The sequence below is a fragment of the Rhinolophus ferrumequinum genome, chromosome 20 (assembly GCF_004115265.2).
Source record: "Rhinolophus ferrumequinum isolate MPI-CBG mRhiFer1 chromosome 20, mRhiFer1_v1.p, whole genome shotgun sequence".
Classification (NCBI taxonomy): domain Eukaryota; kingdom Metazoa; phylum Chordata; class Mammalia; order Chiroptera; family Rhinolophidae; genus Rhinolophus; species Rhinolophus ferrumequinum.
This window is the reverse complement of record NC_046303.1, coordinates 23,386,415-23,405,962: the sequence shown is the minus strand read 5'-3', so window position 1 is coordinate 23,405,962 and position 19,548 is coordinate 23,386,415. Positions and strand designations below refer to the sequence as shown.

General features: G+C 34.1%; 1 protein-coding gene across 2 annotated transcripts in view; it reads right to left on the bottom strand.

Annotated features, from left to right (window-relative positions):
- The window catches only part of AGMO (alkylglycerol monooxygenase), a 308,998-nt gene that overhangs the window by 152,196 nt on the left and 137,254 nt on the right, over positions 1–19,548 (bottom strand). For both annotated transcript variants that reach the window (XM_033088864.1, XM_033088863.1), the window contains exons 6-10: positions 13,824–13,890; positions 11,591–11,656; positions 11,417–11,496; positions 7,971–8,105; positions 6,315–6,431 (exon numbers count right to left, since the gene is read on the bottom strand). In XM_033088864.1, coding sequence (XP_032944755.1) covers positions 6,315–6,431; positions 7,971–8,105; positions 11,417–11,496; positions 11,591–11,656; positions 13,824–13,890 — 465 coding nt within the window. The remainder of the gene's footprint in view (positions 1–6,314; positions 6,432–7,970; positions 8,106–11,416; positions 11,497–11,590; positions 11,657–13,823; positions 13,891–19,548) is intronic.

The window sequence follows — 19,548 nt, the reverse complement described above, 5'->3', positions numbered from 1 at the left end:
AATGAACGTTTTCTAGAATTTCAAGCAAAAAGCAAACAAAATAAATACATCAAAGGTGAAAGTATATTGGCTAAAAAGTATAAGGAATCTATAGTTCAGAAACAGTGAATTGATATGGAATTAGTGCATGTTATGCAAAATTTTGCAAGAAATAAAAGCAAAAAAATGCATTTTAAAAACTTTAAATTCTTAAAGAATACTTATGTTCCAATTATATTTTAGGCTATGATTGCACTCCATCAAAAAATAAATGTGTAACTGACAAGGTAGAAAAACAAGGGCTGATTTACACTCCCACTTGAACAACAACAGCAAAAAAACCCAACAATATATCTGAAACATTTGTTTTCAAGACATTGGACATAAGGAAACAAAGGTCATTGATTCCAGGAAAATGAGATATAAATGGCATGACCTCTACTATTGCCCCAGCCTACTACTTTGAGAAAGTTCCCACGCTGCAGCACAGAGGGAACCCAGGAAACCTGGTGGACTCCCTGAGTTGAGGAGATACAAGAGTTTCTGAGAAACTAAGGAGGCTAGTTGGAAGACACAGTACCAAATGGGAGAGACTGCAGAAAGAGAATCTAGAAATCTGCAGAGGGTACCAATCAGGTCATGCATGTGAGGAAACTGGAGGCCAGGAAAGGATAAGAGATTGCAAAGCTAGCACCCTCACAGGGCCAGTTATAGTGCATGTTCCCACCAGCCAGCCTGGACAGCCTCATCATTCACTGGGCACTGGGTAGAAAACATGGAAGGGTCTTGTTTCAGTCTTGGTTAATAATTAATCTAAGTCTGTGCAACCTCAGCAATGAAAGGTCCTACAACAGTTTCTGGAAGATACCCACGTCGATATATCTCTTGGCTGTTCAAAAGAACTGTTTTGGGGGGTTAATGAGGTCACATTGAATTATTAGTATTTGCCTCCAGATCTCAGTGAAATCAGTACATCAGCTCTCTCTATACTTTAGACAGAAAACTTTTACTTTTTCACTAAGAAAATAAGCTATATACCTTTCTGTCATTTCCCAAAACACAAAAGAGAAAAAAGAGATGTTAAAAGACAGTCTCAGAGAGACAAAGTTCCTTTTCATGAGGATTACTTTTAAGAAGGAAATACGATTTCCAAGAAATGTGCATTTAGATTTGGAGTTTCGAAAGCTGAATAAGGTGTCTAATTTTTACATATTTTTAATAAATCAAAATGAGATCATAATTCAAATTATAAGCAGCTTATAATTGTGTTTATTATAATAACTTTGAAAGGAGCTTCCTGGTACTGACCACATTTTGAGACAACACTACACTAATAGTGTGAAGATATTTGATTTCACAGTTAAAAGTTCATTATTTCATGTAAATGACATTATTAATGTACAGTTTCCTACTTTGTTATATTTCCATACAGTGGAGAAAAGTTATATTGTTCATTGGATAATGAATTATTATCACTTTTCTAAGTTCCTGGAGAATATTCTTATTAGTCAGGTAGCTTTTGCTAATATCCTTTCTTTACTACACATTTATTATATTTATTTCATGGCTTTAAGTTATAATTGATGCTCATTTTGGCTCACATTTCTTTTTTTCACATTACTTTAGTTACCACCTAAAAACTTTAGGAAATTAAATTAAATCCCGGTGGACTGCACTGGAAGAAAACTCCACGACTATACATGGGATATTGATTTGAGAGATTTCATATACGACGTAAGCTAGATCAAATTTGTGCAAGTGACACTCTGTTATGAGAGTACAGTTAACTGTATTAATTTTTTTCAAAGGGTCTGTTAAAATATGTCAACGCGAAACATTAGTTACAAAATTGCAGGTCCCATAATGTTTTACAGACATCAACATCCAGGAGAGATTAAAACAATAAAAATCTGTTTCCAAATTTATATTGGATATTCTTAGATGCCTAATTAACTTGAAATATATAATCAAATAATCTGTGTTAAAACATATCTGCAGTAACTTTTTACACATTCTATTATAAGACTGTTAAATATTCAAACTGTTTTGAGTGTGTCTTTATTTAAAAGGAGAGCATTGCCTTTACACTTTTACTTTGGAAACATACTAGTGCGTCCATAGTTTCATTTCAAATGCGTATTCATGATATCACACCATGAAGTGAACCCTGTCAGCTAAGGAATTGATTTCTCAAGCATTACTAAACCAAAATCAACATAAAAGTCTGTGGGTCATATCACTAAACCAAACATTATATATTTAAATGTATGCATTGCAAGTTTCAGAAAGAAAGGAATGTGCCTTTTACACCTTTGTGGTGGCCATCAAATTGCTTTTTTGACTCCCAAAGTTATTTATACAAAACTTGCACACATAAAACAAGTAAGTATTTATCTACTCTGGTATATGCATAAACAGAAAGGGCTGTGGGACCACAGCGGGGACCCCAATTACAAGTCAGCCACAACTTTTCTGTGTGATTATTGGCTACAGTGAATCTGGAAAAAAAATATTGCTGTTGGATTTTAATGTCTTCATATGCTTTCAAACATCCCTGAGACTAGAAAGGCACTATAGAATTTTGCAAATAAGTAACCTTTTTTTTTAGTTGCACAGCACGTTTTTAGCAAAGAAAAACATGTGTGGGAAACAAGCAAATGCACCTTTTCAAAATTAATTTATGTCAGGAATGAAGCTGTCTCCAACTCTAATTTCAGTTTGAGAAAGATTTCAACACTCGATATTTCTCTTTGTCAATATATCTACATGAGTTTCTCATATACTTTTTACCGGTGTAGAAAAATCTTGAGAAAACCATGCTATAAGTTACATCTTTTAATATACATAGTGTCTGGCTACATTTTTAACTAGCATGCAGCCACACATGCTTAGATATTCAAATCTCTTGGTGGACTTAATGTTAAGGGTCTCTATTTCAAAATAAAAATGGATAAATTTCCATTTTTCTTTCTACAAATTAGTATAATTTATTTGGGGATTTTATTTAGCACAACAGAAAAATTCAATAATGCAAACTGTAGTCAACACTGATCAGTACACTGAGAGTTAGATATTTGCATACAGACAATCTAGTTTTCTTCTGGTCTCATTCAACTACCTGAACTGTATTAATGCATGCATATTTTGTTATAATTTAGGTGAACAGATTAAGATAAAGTAATTTAACAAAGTAACTGGTTATGGGTTAATTTTTTAATACTTGAAGAGATAATTATGAGGCCTTAGGTTAAGCAATTAATAAGTCTAACTATTATGGTAGTTTGATATTTACAGGTGCACTGCTTAGAGAGATGTAGTTCATCCTGCTTTAAAGATAGCTTTGTCCCTGAAATAAACTCTTGGGTTCAAATTTTGTCTCTTTTGAAACTAAAGGAAAATGCGATGCTGCAATGTGGACTTGGTTTCACTAGTTGTAGCTCATGTATGTGAAAGAGCAAACAGTAAGCCAGTATATTTCCTACCATAGTATTCTTAAGACATTTCTGGTATCCTATGGTAAGGTTTATATGTTATTCTGCATTTTATAAGTGTTTAAAGACTTTAATAAATTCAAATCACATATTTATGAGTGACAATGATTTATATAGATTTAACACTTGTGATTTTTGCCTACTTGAGTCTATTTCCCTTTTTCTGTATACGATAATCTTAATTTTTCTTTCAAACTATCTTATCCCTCCTCTCAGACCATGAGGCTCCTGGGGAGCTGACCTTGCCTTCTCATTCAGACTGAATGGTCTGTGATCCAGGCGTGATCGCATCGCTTGGTTCAGTGATAATCAGATGAACCAAGACTTAATATCAGACGCCAATTTAAAACTTTCACTTCCCGAGTTTTTTTGTGTGTCAGTATTTAAAGCTAGAGTTGCTAGTAGCCTCCCTGTTTCCATGAAGGCTGAGAGGCTGGAGGAGAATCTGCACTTTGACAAAAGCATAGCTGTAAGAAAGAATGACAAGAGTACTGATGACATTATTTCACTCATTGGATCCAGCACTGCTAGAAGAAGAAAAATTCCAGACTCTTCCATTATATGAGTTAATAAGTTCACTCTGGATTGAATTTCTACCACACACAACCATAAAGTCCTGCTTAATACACCCAATAACCTACTTCAAGTAGACTTCTTTCTTAATTTCATAGGGTGTATACATTAAAATTATTAAAAATAATCCTCTAGTAGACTAATTTTTCTGTACACATTATTTATTAATTTCTATCGATTACATTTTTTTCATGGATGGACTGATATCTGTCAATAGCACAAACTTATTCTTTGAAAAACAATTTTATCTTGCATGGATTCACTGCCACTAGTCATATTTACATTCATTCACATTTTGACTGGATTCTTGTATCTCTCTCTTTTTTTTTAGAACTTTTCACAGTATTTTTATGTCTAAAAATAACTTCCATCATTTTTAAAATCTCATTATCTTTTAGCACTGTACAATGGATAAGTTTTTGGCTCTGTCTTTTAATGAACCAATACTCTCTTCATTTGTCTTTAAACTGTTATTGAAGTTATTGACATCTCCATGTCCATTATATTTTTGTTTTAGAAATTAAATTGTTTATTTTTAATGTGCCTCATCATTTTTTATATTCTCTTGTTTCTTGATTTTTCATAATTTTTAATTTCTTCAAACATATTAAATTTATTTAATTTATGTTTTAATTGATTTCATTTCCAAAATCTGTTGCTTTTGAGGGTTTAATTCTGTTGTTTTTTTTTTTGTTTGTTTCTACTAATGCTTTGTCATGTTAGCTTTGTTCCTAATGTGTTTTTGTGCTTTTTATCTCTGAGTTTATAGTCATTGAAACTTTATCTATGGGAATAAGCCGAGACCTGAGTTAAGAAATTGCTCTAAGCACGATTTGAACATGGGTCTTTTAAACACATGATACCTAATCTGAGATCACTTGAAACTATATTTTATAGGCTTATAAATCAGTGGTTAGTATGAATCCTAGATCCATATCGGAGTGAGGGCTGGTTTGTAGTAAAAAATTCTCAGGCAAGACTTTTTATCCTGCCACCTCAAAGCCAAGTCCACTATAAACAAGTTTCCTTTCCATGTTTTCGTCTTTTCATTCTACCCCCATCCCTGCAAGGAGAGTGTTACTTTTTGGTTTCAGTTGTTTTATTTGAAGTTCTTTATATGACTTCCCACCTATGCAACATTCTTGGCTTTGTCTGGTCCCTTAAGGTCTCACACAAACAGAGATTATTCAATGCTCTGGGACAGCTGTCAGGATTAGCACTGTTTTCTTCGTTGGATTCATATTCTCTCAACATTTTTAGCCTCTAAGGAGTACCTCAAATTTTTGTCAGCTCATCTATGCAATACATTTAAAGAGGCTTTTAAAAGTATATCTTATCCAGCAATTCTAGGTGTTCTGTGTGCCTTAAAAAGAAATTGGTATATCTAAACCACTATTTTGCTGGAAATAGAAACTCTTCCTCCTTTATTTCTTTAAAACACAGTTATTATTCAAACAGCTACTATGTGAACCCTCAAAATTTCTGATTTAGTGAAGTTATTTCATCAGGTACATATCTCCCTAGTAACAAAGTCGGACACTGATTCTTTTTTGCTCTTCTGTGATTCCATTTTCAATCTCACCTACTTCAAATTAGTTACCTTACTATAAATTATGTACCTTTTTGAACTACTATAAATTATTTTTAGAAGAACACAATGTAAGTCAATTTAGAAAACAAAACAAGTATTTAAAAATATATGTTTTTATCTTTTTACAATTTACAGTACATTTTTAAATACATTATGTGATTTTTGTTTTTGTCCCAAATGTAGGCAGTGAGAGTATTCTTATGTGGCCAAAAAAATAACACCCCAGGTGGTAATGCCTGAATTAGAATGCAGATTCTAAACCCTGGTCCAGTGCTTTTGTGTGTGAATAAGACAAACTGAATATTCTGAATATTTAGAAAGAACAAAACAAGTGAAATACACACTACATTGAAAACTTTCGAAAGTCAGGGTATTCTCTAATAGAAGATAAGTATGTTGAAATTAATATAAAGTATGAATTCCTAAACACATTTAATTCTAACTTCTGGAGTACTTTTGTTGTGCTTGTTGAGGATTTATTTGTGGCAGATTAATTCTCATTAATCATTTAGATCAATAGTATACCATTTGATGGACATTCTATATTGAAACACTTTGGACATAAATTAATATACATTCAGTCGTCTAGAAGAATTAATTGACCTGTTTAGGTGTGAGATATTTTTGTCAAACAAAATGACAAATGATTTTTCATACTATTTAAAATGGGCAGCACTTACAGCTCTGTCTGCAAAGGTATCTTCATAAAATGCTAGCATCAGAGCAAACTGTACAACTGAGTATATCCTTAATAGTTGAGACGCTGGTGATGAGAAGGGAACTTCTTTTCCCGTCACCTAGGAAAACAAGAAATATTTTCCTTTATATCGCTCCTTTGTTTACTCCTCTTACTGAAATCCACACTAGTAAAGAAGAGATATTGCAAAAAGAAATGAAAGGTTTCGCTTTTTTTTGTTTCCAGTATGACTCTAACATTCATTTTTTTGATAGAAAAAATGTAAACGTTAGGAGACTTGTTTTTCATTTCAGAAGTATTATAATTCTGATTTAGTCTGCCTTATGTAGAGCAATGTAAGAACTGATTCAGCAATATGTACTGAAGATAAACATAACCAAAATAAACATGAAAACATGAAATATGAAAATATGAATACAAAATGTGTTCATGATTAAACATGAAGGATAGTAAAAGAGAAAATGGAAGGTGACTTTGGGTAATGTAGATAATTATGCCTCAAAGGGAAATATTGTTGTATTGGAAAAAGCTTTTGCAAACTAGAGTTTTCCAGAAACACTACAATTCTATTTTTAATGGAGATTAAGCAAAAATATGACTTTAAAACATTCACTTTAGGTTATCTATTGAAAAAAAGAAAGAAAAACAATAACTGGACCATAGTTAAATAGACTTTTTAGAGCTAAAATAAGCAAAATATTTTCACCTATGTCAAGTTAGCACATTATTACATAACTGATTTAGAGCATAACCAAAAGTATTGAAATATCAACACAGCAGCTTTTGTAACTAGGCGAGAAAACATCCTTATTTAGATCAGGATTTTTTGAAAAATAATAACAATGCCCAAATAAAACATATAATGTTATTCCCTTGAAATATTGGGCAATTTTTATACTCTTAAGTATCTTTGAAATCAACAGCAGTTTCTTATTTCTGTTGTTTCTAAATTACTATTGACAGTTATTTTTATTAGGAATTACAATATAAATCCTGAATGATTGGAAAGAAATTCCTTTTCCCTGTCTATCAGGGGAACTTGAGAATGAAACTGAATTTTTTATTTAGTTTCCAGTGCTTTCAATCTCTACCTTGCTTATTTCTGTTTTTAAATGGGATTTCTGTGTTTAATGCTACTACACTACCCTAGAATGAATCGAGTTATGGTTCAATCCGGTAACTACATCATCTTGGTGTGACTTTAGACATTCCCTTCTGAAGACCTCAGTGTTTCATGAACAAAATAAAGGCTAGACTGAATCAGCTTTAAGGCTCCCTCCTTCTCTAGTGTGTTGGGATTCTGTGACGGAGCCACATGAGTTTCTACACTACACAAAGTCTCCTGGTTGTGGGTTTGGTGGATCTGAAAAACAGCCTCTGCTGCTCTATGCCCTAAACCATGCTTCCTGGTGAGAGGCAGTGTCTGCCTGGGAGAAGGCACCCCTCTTATTGGCCCCTAGGTGGTGTCCACTCATTAAGTTATGCACCACAAGGCTGCATCTGCCTAAGGGAACATCTTTTTTTCTTTTTCTTTTTTTTTTTTCAGATTTGCATGAAGTCAGCATACATATAGGCAAGATGTAGGCCTGACAATAGGAAACCAACTTTCACCATGACCAAACCAATGAACTCTACTTACCTCTGGGATTTCTTCACTCAATCCAAGTCTTGGTTTACCTGGACCCCATCCTGGTCCTTTAAATATAACAGAAAACTTATTGAAGAATCCAGGCGTGGCCCAGAATGTAGTCCACATGTACACTAAATGGTGGAACTAGAAGAATAAAAATATAGGGTTTTTTTTAAAATAAGAAAGTGTCTTAACAAAAAGATTAAATACAATAACTCATATATTTTATTTTATTGTTTAATGTAATTTACATATTTTCTTTAATATATAGGTTATGTATATTTGACTAACATCAATTAATATGCACTTGAATTAGAAACTGTAATTCATTCTATGCATTCTGCATACCTTCAAAGTTAAATGTGTCAATATTTCTGAAGCTCCACAAAATTATTATTTATAGGTCAATTGTTTAGAAACTCAGCAAAGTAGAAAAAAATGAGTTAAGAGGCTTTGATTCCAACAGAATTAACTAGCAGCCTGTGTACTCAATATGACATCTTTTTTAAAGTCTTGCTAAATGGATATTAGGCTGAATATGCAAACATACAAACATTGCATATGTGTCACATATTTTAAAAATAATCCTTTATTTACTGTATTGAGTTGTATCAAGGAAATATTTCAAAGTTATTTAAATGGTAGACTTTTTAGTATTACATAGACTATATTCTGTTATGAGAAAAGGAAAAGTTTGCTGACTGAGTCAAAACTATGCCTTGAAGCTTATAATAGGAATCCACATTTTTTATATAACACATATTTGACATGTACAGAAGTTAAAAGCATGTCCATACATAATAAGTACCCAATAAATATTAGCTATTAGGATAATTAGCTATAAATGCCATACTTGTCCTCATAATACATCATAGGATTAAAAATAATCCTAGAGGTCGGACATCACTTATAGACTCTAGAGATGAGCTCTATTATAAGTGTAGTAATAAATTAAGGTAGAAAGAAGTTTTGGCTCCATCAGATTTTGTGGTCTCACCGACATTTTCACTGTCTCTTAAAGAATTTAAACTGCTAGGATTATGAAATGTTTTTTAAAAAGTTGCTTGAACTATTGCAATAAGGAATCTTAAGCAATTAAGGAACCACGTAGGATTTAGTGGAGCAGATTTTGAGGAAAAAGGAAATGTTAGATGGAAACTTACCCTGGGGCTTTGCAATAACAATAATACAGAAAATTAATGTGTGTAGGAGTTATAACACACAGTAATATACTAATCTGTTGTGTTATTTTTGAAACCTGAGTACGATTTTATTGTTATCATACCAGACACAAGCCATGAGAAATACATGGTAACATTTTAAAATAAGGAATGCTTTCTCCCTTATTTGCTATTCAATGCCCTGAAACTCCTGGACCCCAAAGGAGAGCAAAGTGAATAGTTTATGCTGAATAATAAGGAAAAAAAAAATTCCATCTAGTGGAGGCCATTCTAAGTTGCGTTTGATGCCTCTGAGAGAAAGGTGAGAAATGTAGCTGAATATAAAGGAATTTAAGAGAAAGTAAGTATATGTTTTTGTAGTTTCAGGAACTCCTAAATATCACAACTTTCTAATTTGACATTTCTGACAAGTGAGTGAGCATGTAGGAGGAGACTAAACCTTAGAGACAACTGTGACAATTACTACACCAAAGGAAATGTTTATGTGAGGAGTAGATGCTTAGAGATTTGAACCTGACACAGATTCAGTAGCAGCTCATAAACACTTGTGATTGTCTAAATATTGTCTCTCTTCAAACCCTAATCATCCAACTATTTGTGCAGCTCGTGTAGTATAGTGTTCAATCTCTTATTCTGTCTCAACATGAACTGCTTTTCCTCAGCAAAAGTGTATGCTTCCAAAACCTTTCCATCTAAAGATTTAGCCATGAACAGCACCTGGGAGCTTGTGAGAAACACAGAATCTTGGACAGACCTGAGACTTACTGAACAGAATCCACACTTTAATAAGATCTTCCCATGATTCATATTCATATTAAGTTTGAAAGGCTCTTTCACAGAGGACAGAGACCAAGTTGTCTATTTCCTTTTTAATCTCCACATGAAAGAGACAGGACTACACCAAATAAAGAAATAGCTTTCAATGTATTATTTCTAAATTGGCCTCAATTCTATAAAGCTTATTACGAAAGCGCCCTGAAATATTTCATTAGTATTCTCCTGAGAGATATGTTCTTAATAATGCCTGAGATAAAGAGATGAAAGAGAGAGAAAAGAGGAAGACAGAGACAAAGAGGAAAAAAAATGTCTTGTAGTTGAGAAAAAGAGATATAATCAATTTTTCTATTTTCAAGTACGGGAAAAAAAAAGTCTTTCACTTGAAAAATTAAGGCAATTTGTGATGGCTTTTCTGTAAAGAGGCAGCACACTATAAAGTTTAAATAGAGTTAAACGAGTTTTGGGCTTGGCCTGCAACCCACCTCCGTTAAGTTTGCATTTGACAAGTTCTGTGTAGTTGGGTGAATTATGTAAGTTCTGGAAACCTTAGTTTCATCCACCAAAAAAAAAAAAAAAAGGGGGGGGCTAAAAACAACCACTACTTCATAAGCTTTTAGTAATGGTTACCTTAAACATTTGTGCTGAGCTGTTTGCAATGCCCTGAATGTACTAAAAGCTCAATAGATGTCAATGTATTCTGATATTTTAACTTTCTTAAAAATTGGAAGAAGTCAGTTTGAAAATCAGACCCAACATGAACCTGTAATTTCCTCCCTTATTGAACACTGTAAACCCAGTCCTCAGGACAAAGCTGTCATTGACTGACGTCTTTAGTTTTTCAAGCATTCTTATCTTTTTCTCATTTACTAGTACTGAACCCCAGGAGCATTTGAGGCGGTATGCTGCTGACGGATCAGAGCTTCACAGACATTCCTCATTTCTCTAGTGCCAACCAGTGAGACCAGTGAACAACCAATACCACATGTCTGACAGAAAACTGGTCCACTGCAACAAGTCTTAACAGGTGAGGTAATGTGCAGACCTAACCAACCCATAATAGCTCCTGACACTTAGGTCCAAGAAGAGTGCGGCAAAGGCCTCACGTTGAATTTCTAACCAGAGTCATACAGACTTGAAGCAAATATTTTTCTTACTGTGGGATCAGCCTTAATCACACATTTTACTATCGCTATTTCTGAATGCATGAATATATTTCAGGTCTATTCTGAGAAAGAATATGTTTATTAAAGAGCCACTTTTTTTTATTCTAGGTAGTAGACATATTTAAAAATTCTTATAAATTGTTTTTCAAATGTATTTTGCCCAATTTGACTCAAGTCTTTGAGTGCCAGAGTTATTTTCAAATCTTTTACAGTTATCTTTTTTTTTTTCAGGGTAGTGTAATATACTACCAGCTTTCAAAACTGATTTTCCTTTCAAATATGAGTTTATGATAGCATGTAATCAATTCAGAAAGAATAAAACCAAGTACATTACCTGCACCTTGAATGGCTCAAATGTATTAATGGGATGCGTCAAACCATATATAACTTTTTCATTCTCTGCCTCAAATGTCCCTGGAAGATAAACATTAAGGATATGATCTTTGACTTTCTGTGAATTAAGAAGCTAAGTATTATTATTTTTTAAATTCTGGTACTTTTTACTTACCAAAAATTCTATCCCATATAATAAGGGTGCCGCCATAATTTTTGTCTATGCAATAACGGTTTCTGCCTATATAAAAAAAGTAAAGAATGAAGTTTTGCTTTTTAGAACATCTTGTCTTGTATTTTAGCATCCATTCACAAAATTAAGACTTAGTTAACAGAATGATTTCCTAAGAATGTCTTTTCATTGACAACACTAGCCTTTATTTTTGTTAATAAAATGAGTTTTAATTTTATTTTTCCAGTTAATTATACTAAAAAGAGCATATTTCCTAAAACTATATATATTAAGAATTATTTCACATAAAAAAAGCATGCTCACAATTTTTCAGTTTTTTTTTAACCTGGGATAATTTTAAATAATTCTATTTTTAGGACTATCAAAAAGCAATAATTAAAAATTAAATGGTACAGAAAAACGGCACTAGAAAATAATATATGTAGTTTGTATTTGTTTTTTGTTTTCTTCTCTAATTTTTAAGTGAGTTATTATGTCTACCTTTTTCTCTGCATCTTTTCCAGGAAGAAAATTTTCTACTTAGAGTGAGACATTAGTATTTTTTTTTTAATAATAAAATACATAAGTGAAAATCAAATTAGTTTTTTTTATTAACTTATATGATATTTATTCTGTTCCCAAGTATTCAAATTATAATTCAAATTTAAATAGCTGGGCATAGTTTCTTCCATAATAGTAAAAGACACAATTGTATACAATGATTGTGAATCAAAGGATAAAGAATATTAACCCACCAAATCACTACTCCAACAAACTCAGCTGTCTTCATGTGTCCTCATTTCCATATACACCTTCCCTACATGCAAATATACATTTGACAGTGAAGACACAAGAACCGTCTCTTGCAGTGCAAAAGTAGAGTGGGACTGGCTACACAGAGACACAGCCCACGGTCATTCATGGGGGAAACAATGGCCCTCAGTTGAACAGGGCAGACAATGTCCTTAATCACAACTGGGAGAGGATATTACTGGCATCTACTATGTAGAAACCAACACCCTATAATACACAAGATAGTTCCCCTACCCCCAAACAAAGAACTGTCTGGTCTTTTTAAAAGTAACATTAAAATGTCAATAGGACTGAGAATCCCTGATATAAAGCAATATATGTGGGAAGGTGCTGTGAAGTCAAACGGGAAGCTAGCAACTCTTTCTTCCTCAATGTGGACTTGTTCTTCTCCACTCCTTACGTTTCCTTTTATATGGAGCGAACCCCAAGAGTATAACATTCTTGGCCTCTCTACCACTTCACTAATGATTCCCTTGGGGTCGGGGAATGACTGTTGAATTTGGAAGAGGAAACTGAACATGTGCAGCCTGACCCTGTCCTCTCCTCTTCCTGGGGAACTCGTGCTTCTGCTCTGCTCCCTGCCATGGGAAAAGGGACCTGTGCCCTTGGGGAGACAGACTGCAGGGCTCCAGTGCTGCCTGATTTTTGGAAGCTAATACAAAACAGAGCAATAGTGTTTATTCTTTTACGATCAGCTTCCTTTTCTCAACATTGTGGCGTTTATATAAGCCATTGCATGCCTTAATAGTTCGGGCATTGTCATTGGGATACATACGTGAATATTCTGTACTTTATCTGTTTTACCACAGATTAACATGTGAATCATCTCTCCTTTTTTTCCTATTACAAATAATGCTGATATGCACGTTTTTGTCCAGGTCTTTTGGTCCACAGATGTAAACATTTCTGTTATTTTTTAAACCTAAGCTAGTGTCTTTAAAGCTTAGGCACTAGACATATGGAATTTTCCCTTTGTCAGGCAAAGGCACCCTACGTCAGGTTTGTTCACAGATTTTTAAGCAGGAAAGTAAAGTCCTGTTTATTAGGCTTTCCTCAAATCCCAACAGGTTTCGAGACCAGGCTCTCTCTGGTTCTGGGTAGGCATGACCATCAGCATCAGGTCACGAAATGGCCTTTAAGGTATAAAGTGTAATCCACTCAGCTGTTTAAGTCATTTTTCCGTCACAGTTGAGATTTAGGCAAAACAGAAACTCCAAAAGACAAATATAAAGTGTTGTTGTTGTTGTTTTGTTGTTGCCAGTTCTTGCTTTGGACATAAAGCTTATCCTGATTCAAAGAAAGAAACAGCGCCTATTTGCACAGTGGATGCCGTCTCTATTGGGCAATTGTGATGAAATGATGCCAAATAATAATATCATTTTTAAACAAGTGAAAAAAGAAAGATGAAATCAAACTTCTTTACCATGATGAACTCTATGATGGCTGGGTGTATTAAGAATCAGTTCCAAGGGACCAAGGTTATCAACGACCTGTTTAAAACAAAATGAATACTTATTTACACACACAGGTATTATCAAATGTATATGTATATGTAATGTGAGCAATCAACATACTCATATTAAAACTGCATAGGGGTTAAGAGACATTTCATGTTTCAGGGTTGGCATCAGAGTCGGAAAAAGTTTCTCTATCACCTGGTGATCATATAAAGACAAAAACAAGCTCATAACTCTATTATGAGAGGGTACGGTGAGGTTAAAAGCTAGACTGCCTCAGTTTGGTTCCTGAACCCTCCATTTATTAATATGTGATCTTGAGAAAATAACAAGCTTTGATAACTCCATTTTGTCATCTTTAAAATGGAAATAATAACAATCTCTACATAATAATATTCTGAGAATGCAAAATGGTGCTGTAAAATGGTACTATTGCCAAGGTATACGTCACTCATTTTATTTTCCGCCTTTCAACTATGCCTTTGATGATTTAGGTTAGCAGAGCATAAATAGAGGAGGAAAAATACAATATTGTACACATTTTCTGGGTTTGGTTATATCCAATAATAAGCCAGATATCAACAGCTTAGTATTGTAGCTGTTATTTATTGCATTAGGGTGATCATGCTTATTCAGATAGAATCCTAACTGGTCTCCAACCATATGCACCATATATCAGTACATTCTAGAGACACAAGTCAAAGTCAAATGTACATATAATGGGGCCTTTTTTACAATTATAGATTCTTCTAAATCTGGTCTATAACTCTATAACATTCTTTCAACATTTCTCACTAAGATTCTCCTATTCCCGAGCGTGGAAGTTCTAAGGAGTATAGGAATCAAGTAGGTGTCATATACAAGAACAGTAGCCCACGTGTAAGACAGGTGGTATGTTATATAATTAATATCGGGCAATGTGGGAACCGTATTAATCTTCATTACATGATTCTTTCTTCCATTGACCATGGCAGATAACAGAATGTTTGACTTTTCTTTAATCGCTATCTAAACAGATTTATTAGATCCTACCAATGACCAGTTCAATACATTGTTATGATATTTTAAGAAGCTCCTCACCTCTAGTGTTAATTTCCATACAGAGGATGTATGAGGAATAAAGGAAGAAGTTAAATGATGCTTGAGAGAAAAAAACTCAGCCGTTGACAATCATGACACTGACATGAATTTAGTAACAAGTCATCATAAGGGGGGAAAAGTCAGTGAGATGGGACTGTTTCAGATGAAAAGATACTTATGATATATAACAACCAATGTAGTATGAGAATCTTATTTGGATACTTACTTGAACAAAACAAACATAAGAGACGTTTTCTTGGCAATGTGAGAAATTGATTACAAAGAGTATTACATGACAAAAATTACTGTTTTTATTGGGAGTTATAACGGCATTGTCATTGTGTAAGAAAATATAACTGATTTTCAGAGATGTATAACTGAAAAAGATCTAGGTCTTGTTACAAAATATTTGGCAATATAAAAGAGAAAGAAAAGGATAGCTGATGCAAATTAATCAAAACGGTAATGATTTTTGAATGGAAGTGCTAGAGATACAGTAAATTCATTCTATTATTCTTTCTACTCTTCTGAATACTTGAATATTTTTAAGATAAAATTTTAAAAAAGAAATTGTTACTCTACTAATATATAGTAGTGCTTAGTTAGCCAGTTGAAAATATTAATAGATTCCTAATGTTCTATACATACTTCTAGATTGCAACTCTTTATATAACAGGGTTTAATCATTTTTTGGCCATCTCTGACATTAAAACATCCTATTTACAAGTGCTCTGCAAATGTGAAGAGCCACAGCAGCCACACCATCTTCAGCTTGTGGGGTCCTGTACACTCCTGAAGCAGAAACTGTGGCAGTGTTGCCACATAACAATGCTGCATCCCTCCATGGGGCAGGTGCCACCATCTCCTTATTAGACTCATTGTTAACACACCTGAAAGAAACACTCTTTGCTTCCCGTCCTGCTTCCCTGACTAGCTTCTATGGGATTTTTGGTTTCCATTATGGAACTGAAAAAAGTGTTTGCATGCAAAGGAGGTGAAATGTGATGTACTGTGTGCCTCTCTGTCCCCCCAGCTCCCGCCTTCTCTTCTTCTCTCTCTCTTTCTCTCTTACTCTCAGGCTCTCCTAACCTGGAGTTCCATTACTGTTTCTAAAGTTATTTCCATGAGAACTGTATTATGAATTTCAAACCACAGACTTTTTGATTAGTTCGTAGAACCGAACTCATTTATACACAAAGAACTATCTCTTTTTTTTTTTTTTTCTAATTTCAGGAGTTCAAAATAATGTAACTACAGCCCTAATATCAGACTATATTCCTATGAAATAAGGCGTTATACCATAAACATAGTATTAATGACCAGGAATTGGGAGGCGAGCGAGTAAGTAGAAAAAACCCTGTATTTTATTGGACTGCATTTCTTTGTTCTTGGTGGAAAAATATTTGTTGAGAAGAATGGTGATGGATAGAGAACAAGAAAGTGGGGTTTCTCAGTAGTCAGAACATTGAAATCTGATGCTTTGGTTGGGCTTTGTATCTCTGGCAGTGAACCAGATGGGAAAGGACAAAACCATTTTATCCTTGTTTGCCTCTTTGGTGCCTGACATATGTTACAAAAACAGACAACAAAAGCGGGTGGAGGACGCTACGCTGGCTGGGTTCTGCTCCCCAGATGCATTTCTGATCCTTGGTCCTGGCATGTGTGCATCCAGATTTAAAGCCACACAAATGGTGAGTGCATTCAGATGATTGGAGCCTTGGCTGAGTACATTATTTTTTTTAATGTCAAGCTCTTTTGCTCAAAGAAAATCTTTTGCTCCTGCAGGCTGAAGCATGGTCATATCAACACTGAAAGTTCCTTTTTTTTTTTTTTTTTTTTTAATTTAGAAGCCAAGTACAACACAGGCAACCACAGTTAAATTTCCTGGTAGTGCCTATGAGTACCTTGGAGCTGGAGAAGACCACCTCAGTGTGGGTGATGATTCATCATTCAGACAGCCCAATCAGAACCTCGCTTGTAGAAAACCCTTCTGATTCAAAGTCAAGGAGAAGTCATTAAGAATTAATAAAAGTTGAGCATAACAACTCAATTATCACCCACTTTTGCAAATTCAGTCACTTAGCAATTCAACCACATCTAGCTTTGACTCCCTTCCCAAAAATATGTTACTGTGGAAATAATTGCAGCTATTCTCATTTTATTATTTGTCTTTTTTTTATTTAAATGAGTTAATTTAAATTATGACATTTTAGAACATTTAGAGGGCTTAAAAATAATATAGTCCAATGCTCTATTATTAAAAAAAAAAAAACAAAAAAGCATAAAACTGAAACTCGGAGAAGTTAAATTAATAGTCCAAGTTTAAACAGCTTGGGAGGAAACCCTGAAGTCTTCTTAGTATAAGCTCAGGAATCTATTTTTCTATCAGGAATTTTCAATCCAATAAAAGTAATTTAATCTTTTAGAACTTTAATGGGAATTGATAACTAAATGCGTTTTGACCACATTTCCATTAAAACGAATCCAGGCATTTATAAAGAGCTCAGGGATTTAAGCTCCTAAACTGCCCCTGATGGTATTTTAGGCACTTTGGGTGCTTCTTAGGTCTCCAAAACTACGGTATAAGCCTTTTTTTATTATTATTTTTTATTTTTCAATTACAGTTGACATTCAATATTATCGTATATTACTTTCAGGTGTGCAGAATAGTGGTTAGATGTTCATATAATTTATGAAGTGATGTCTTGTATCCTATAGTTTTCTGTCAGGATTTTATAACCTGAGGACTTTGGATGCCTGGAAAGGCCATGGATGGGCTTCGTAAGGTCAAGAACACCCTGAAGTATCATGCCAAATTTTAAGACTGTGTGTCTATGGGCATTTTTCTAGGGGGAAACTATCTTTTTCCTCCTATATGCAAAGCGATATATAAGTCCTCCAACGTTAAGAATCAATATCCTAAACAGAGAACTTCAGATCATTTCCTTTGTTTCTTTTTTTTTATGTTTTTAATTTCCATATTATTAAAACTTAAGTGCTAATTTCTCACCCAAACTTCAAAAATAGTAACATTTTTTTCCTGCCTATTTCTTCAAATCATTGTTTTCAAAAAGAGCACTTCTTAGGCTGTTTTTATACTTGTATAATAATAAATTATTATAAATGAATAATAGAAATAATTTTATAATAAGAAGATCCATGCATTCTGTTGATTAACTTTTGCCCAGCAGAAATGCTCTGGATCATTTGCTGTACTGGTCACAAACTCCTCATTTCTTCCTCCACAATTTATAGTGAGGGTGGGAAGAAGAGTTAAATCTAAAAGCAAGAGAATGGGGGCCATCAGACTGTCCATCTTCTTATTAAGTCATTTCCCCTCATCAAAAATAAAATGAACTCAAACAAAAGGCTCCTTACAATGAACTCAATAAAGTCCAAAACATTTGATATTCAAAGTTGTTCACTCTACCTCCAGACTGATTTCCAATGTTCCTTTTTTCTGCTTCAAAGACCTTAACCTCCCCTCGTTGAACTGATGGAATCCTGCTGTTCCTTTCAGACCTACCTAAATTTTCCAAATACTCTTCTTGATTTTCCCAATGGAAATTTTGTTTTCCTTTCTTTGAATACACATTGAGACATCATTAATTTTTATGCCATGATGTTCCATGTCTTATTTAACTGTGTTCATTCCCCATACTATCTTGCAAATTCCGTGGGGAGAGAGATTGTGTCTCACCATTCCTGGTTTCTCACAGTACATATAACATTGCCTTGCATATAGTAACTGCTCAGTAAGATTACACTGAGTAGATACATCCAGCTCACTGCCCCCTACCCACCCTTATGCCTTAATAGTAGTGGTTCCCAAATAAGGGTGAGTGTGCTCCAGGGGACATTTGGCAATGTCTGGAGACACTTTTGCCTCTACAACTGGAGGAAGTGCTACTGGAATCTAGTGAGTAGTGGGTTTTATTGCAGCAGAATATTCTACAATGCACAGGACAGTCTCACCAAATAAGAATTGTCTGGTACAAAATATCAATGGTGCTGAGGATGAGAAACTCTGCTTCATGGGTATGAATTTCTTGTGGTGCTTCAGTCTGTTGCAGTTGAGGAGAGAAGTATAATTCCTGTCTTTCAATTTGGAGTCAAAGGGAGGAGTGTATTAGGAAATGAGTCTGGGGGTCACTGCGAAAGCTACAGGCAAAACCAGTGTAGGAAGTGCTCTTTGAATTTAAAGCCAGGAAAGCAAGTCCAAACATGATCTTTGATCCAGTGAATTGGAAAATTAAAATAAATAGCTAAAATGAATGAGCTAAAAAAAAAGAAACAACAACAACCCCAAAACATCACAGAGACTAGATGATGGGATAGTTGAATCCTGTTTATCATTGGCAGGTTAATTTCTTGAATTATTTTTATGTTCTGTCAGTACAGGTTTGTGTGGGCTTCAGTTTCAATGAAAAGAGCCAGAGATGAAAAATACAGTTTCCATATCACCACATGATTTTGAAATTTCTTTTGGGAATTCTTAGGACCCCTCCCCCCTTGCCTTGCAGTCACACTAGAGTGAGTTGAATGACTTAGAGAGCTAAACGAATATTGAAACTTCCATTGTATTTAGGCTATAACTTATAATAATTTTAC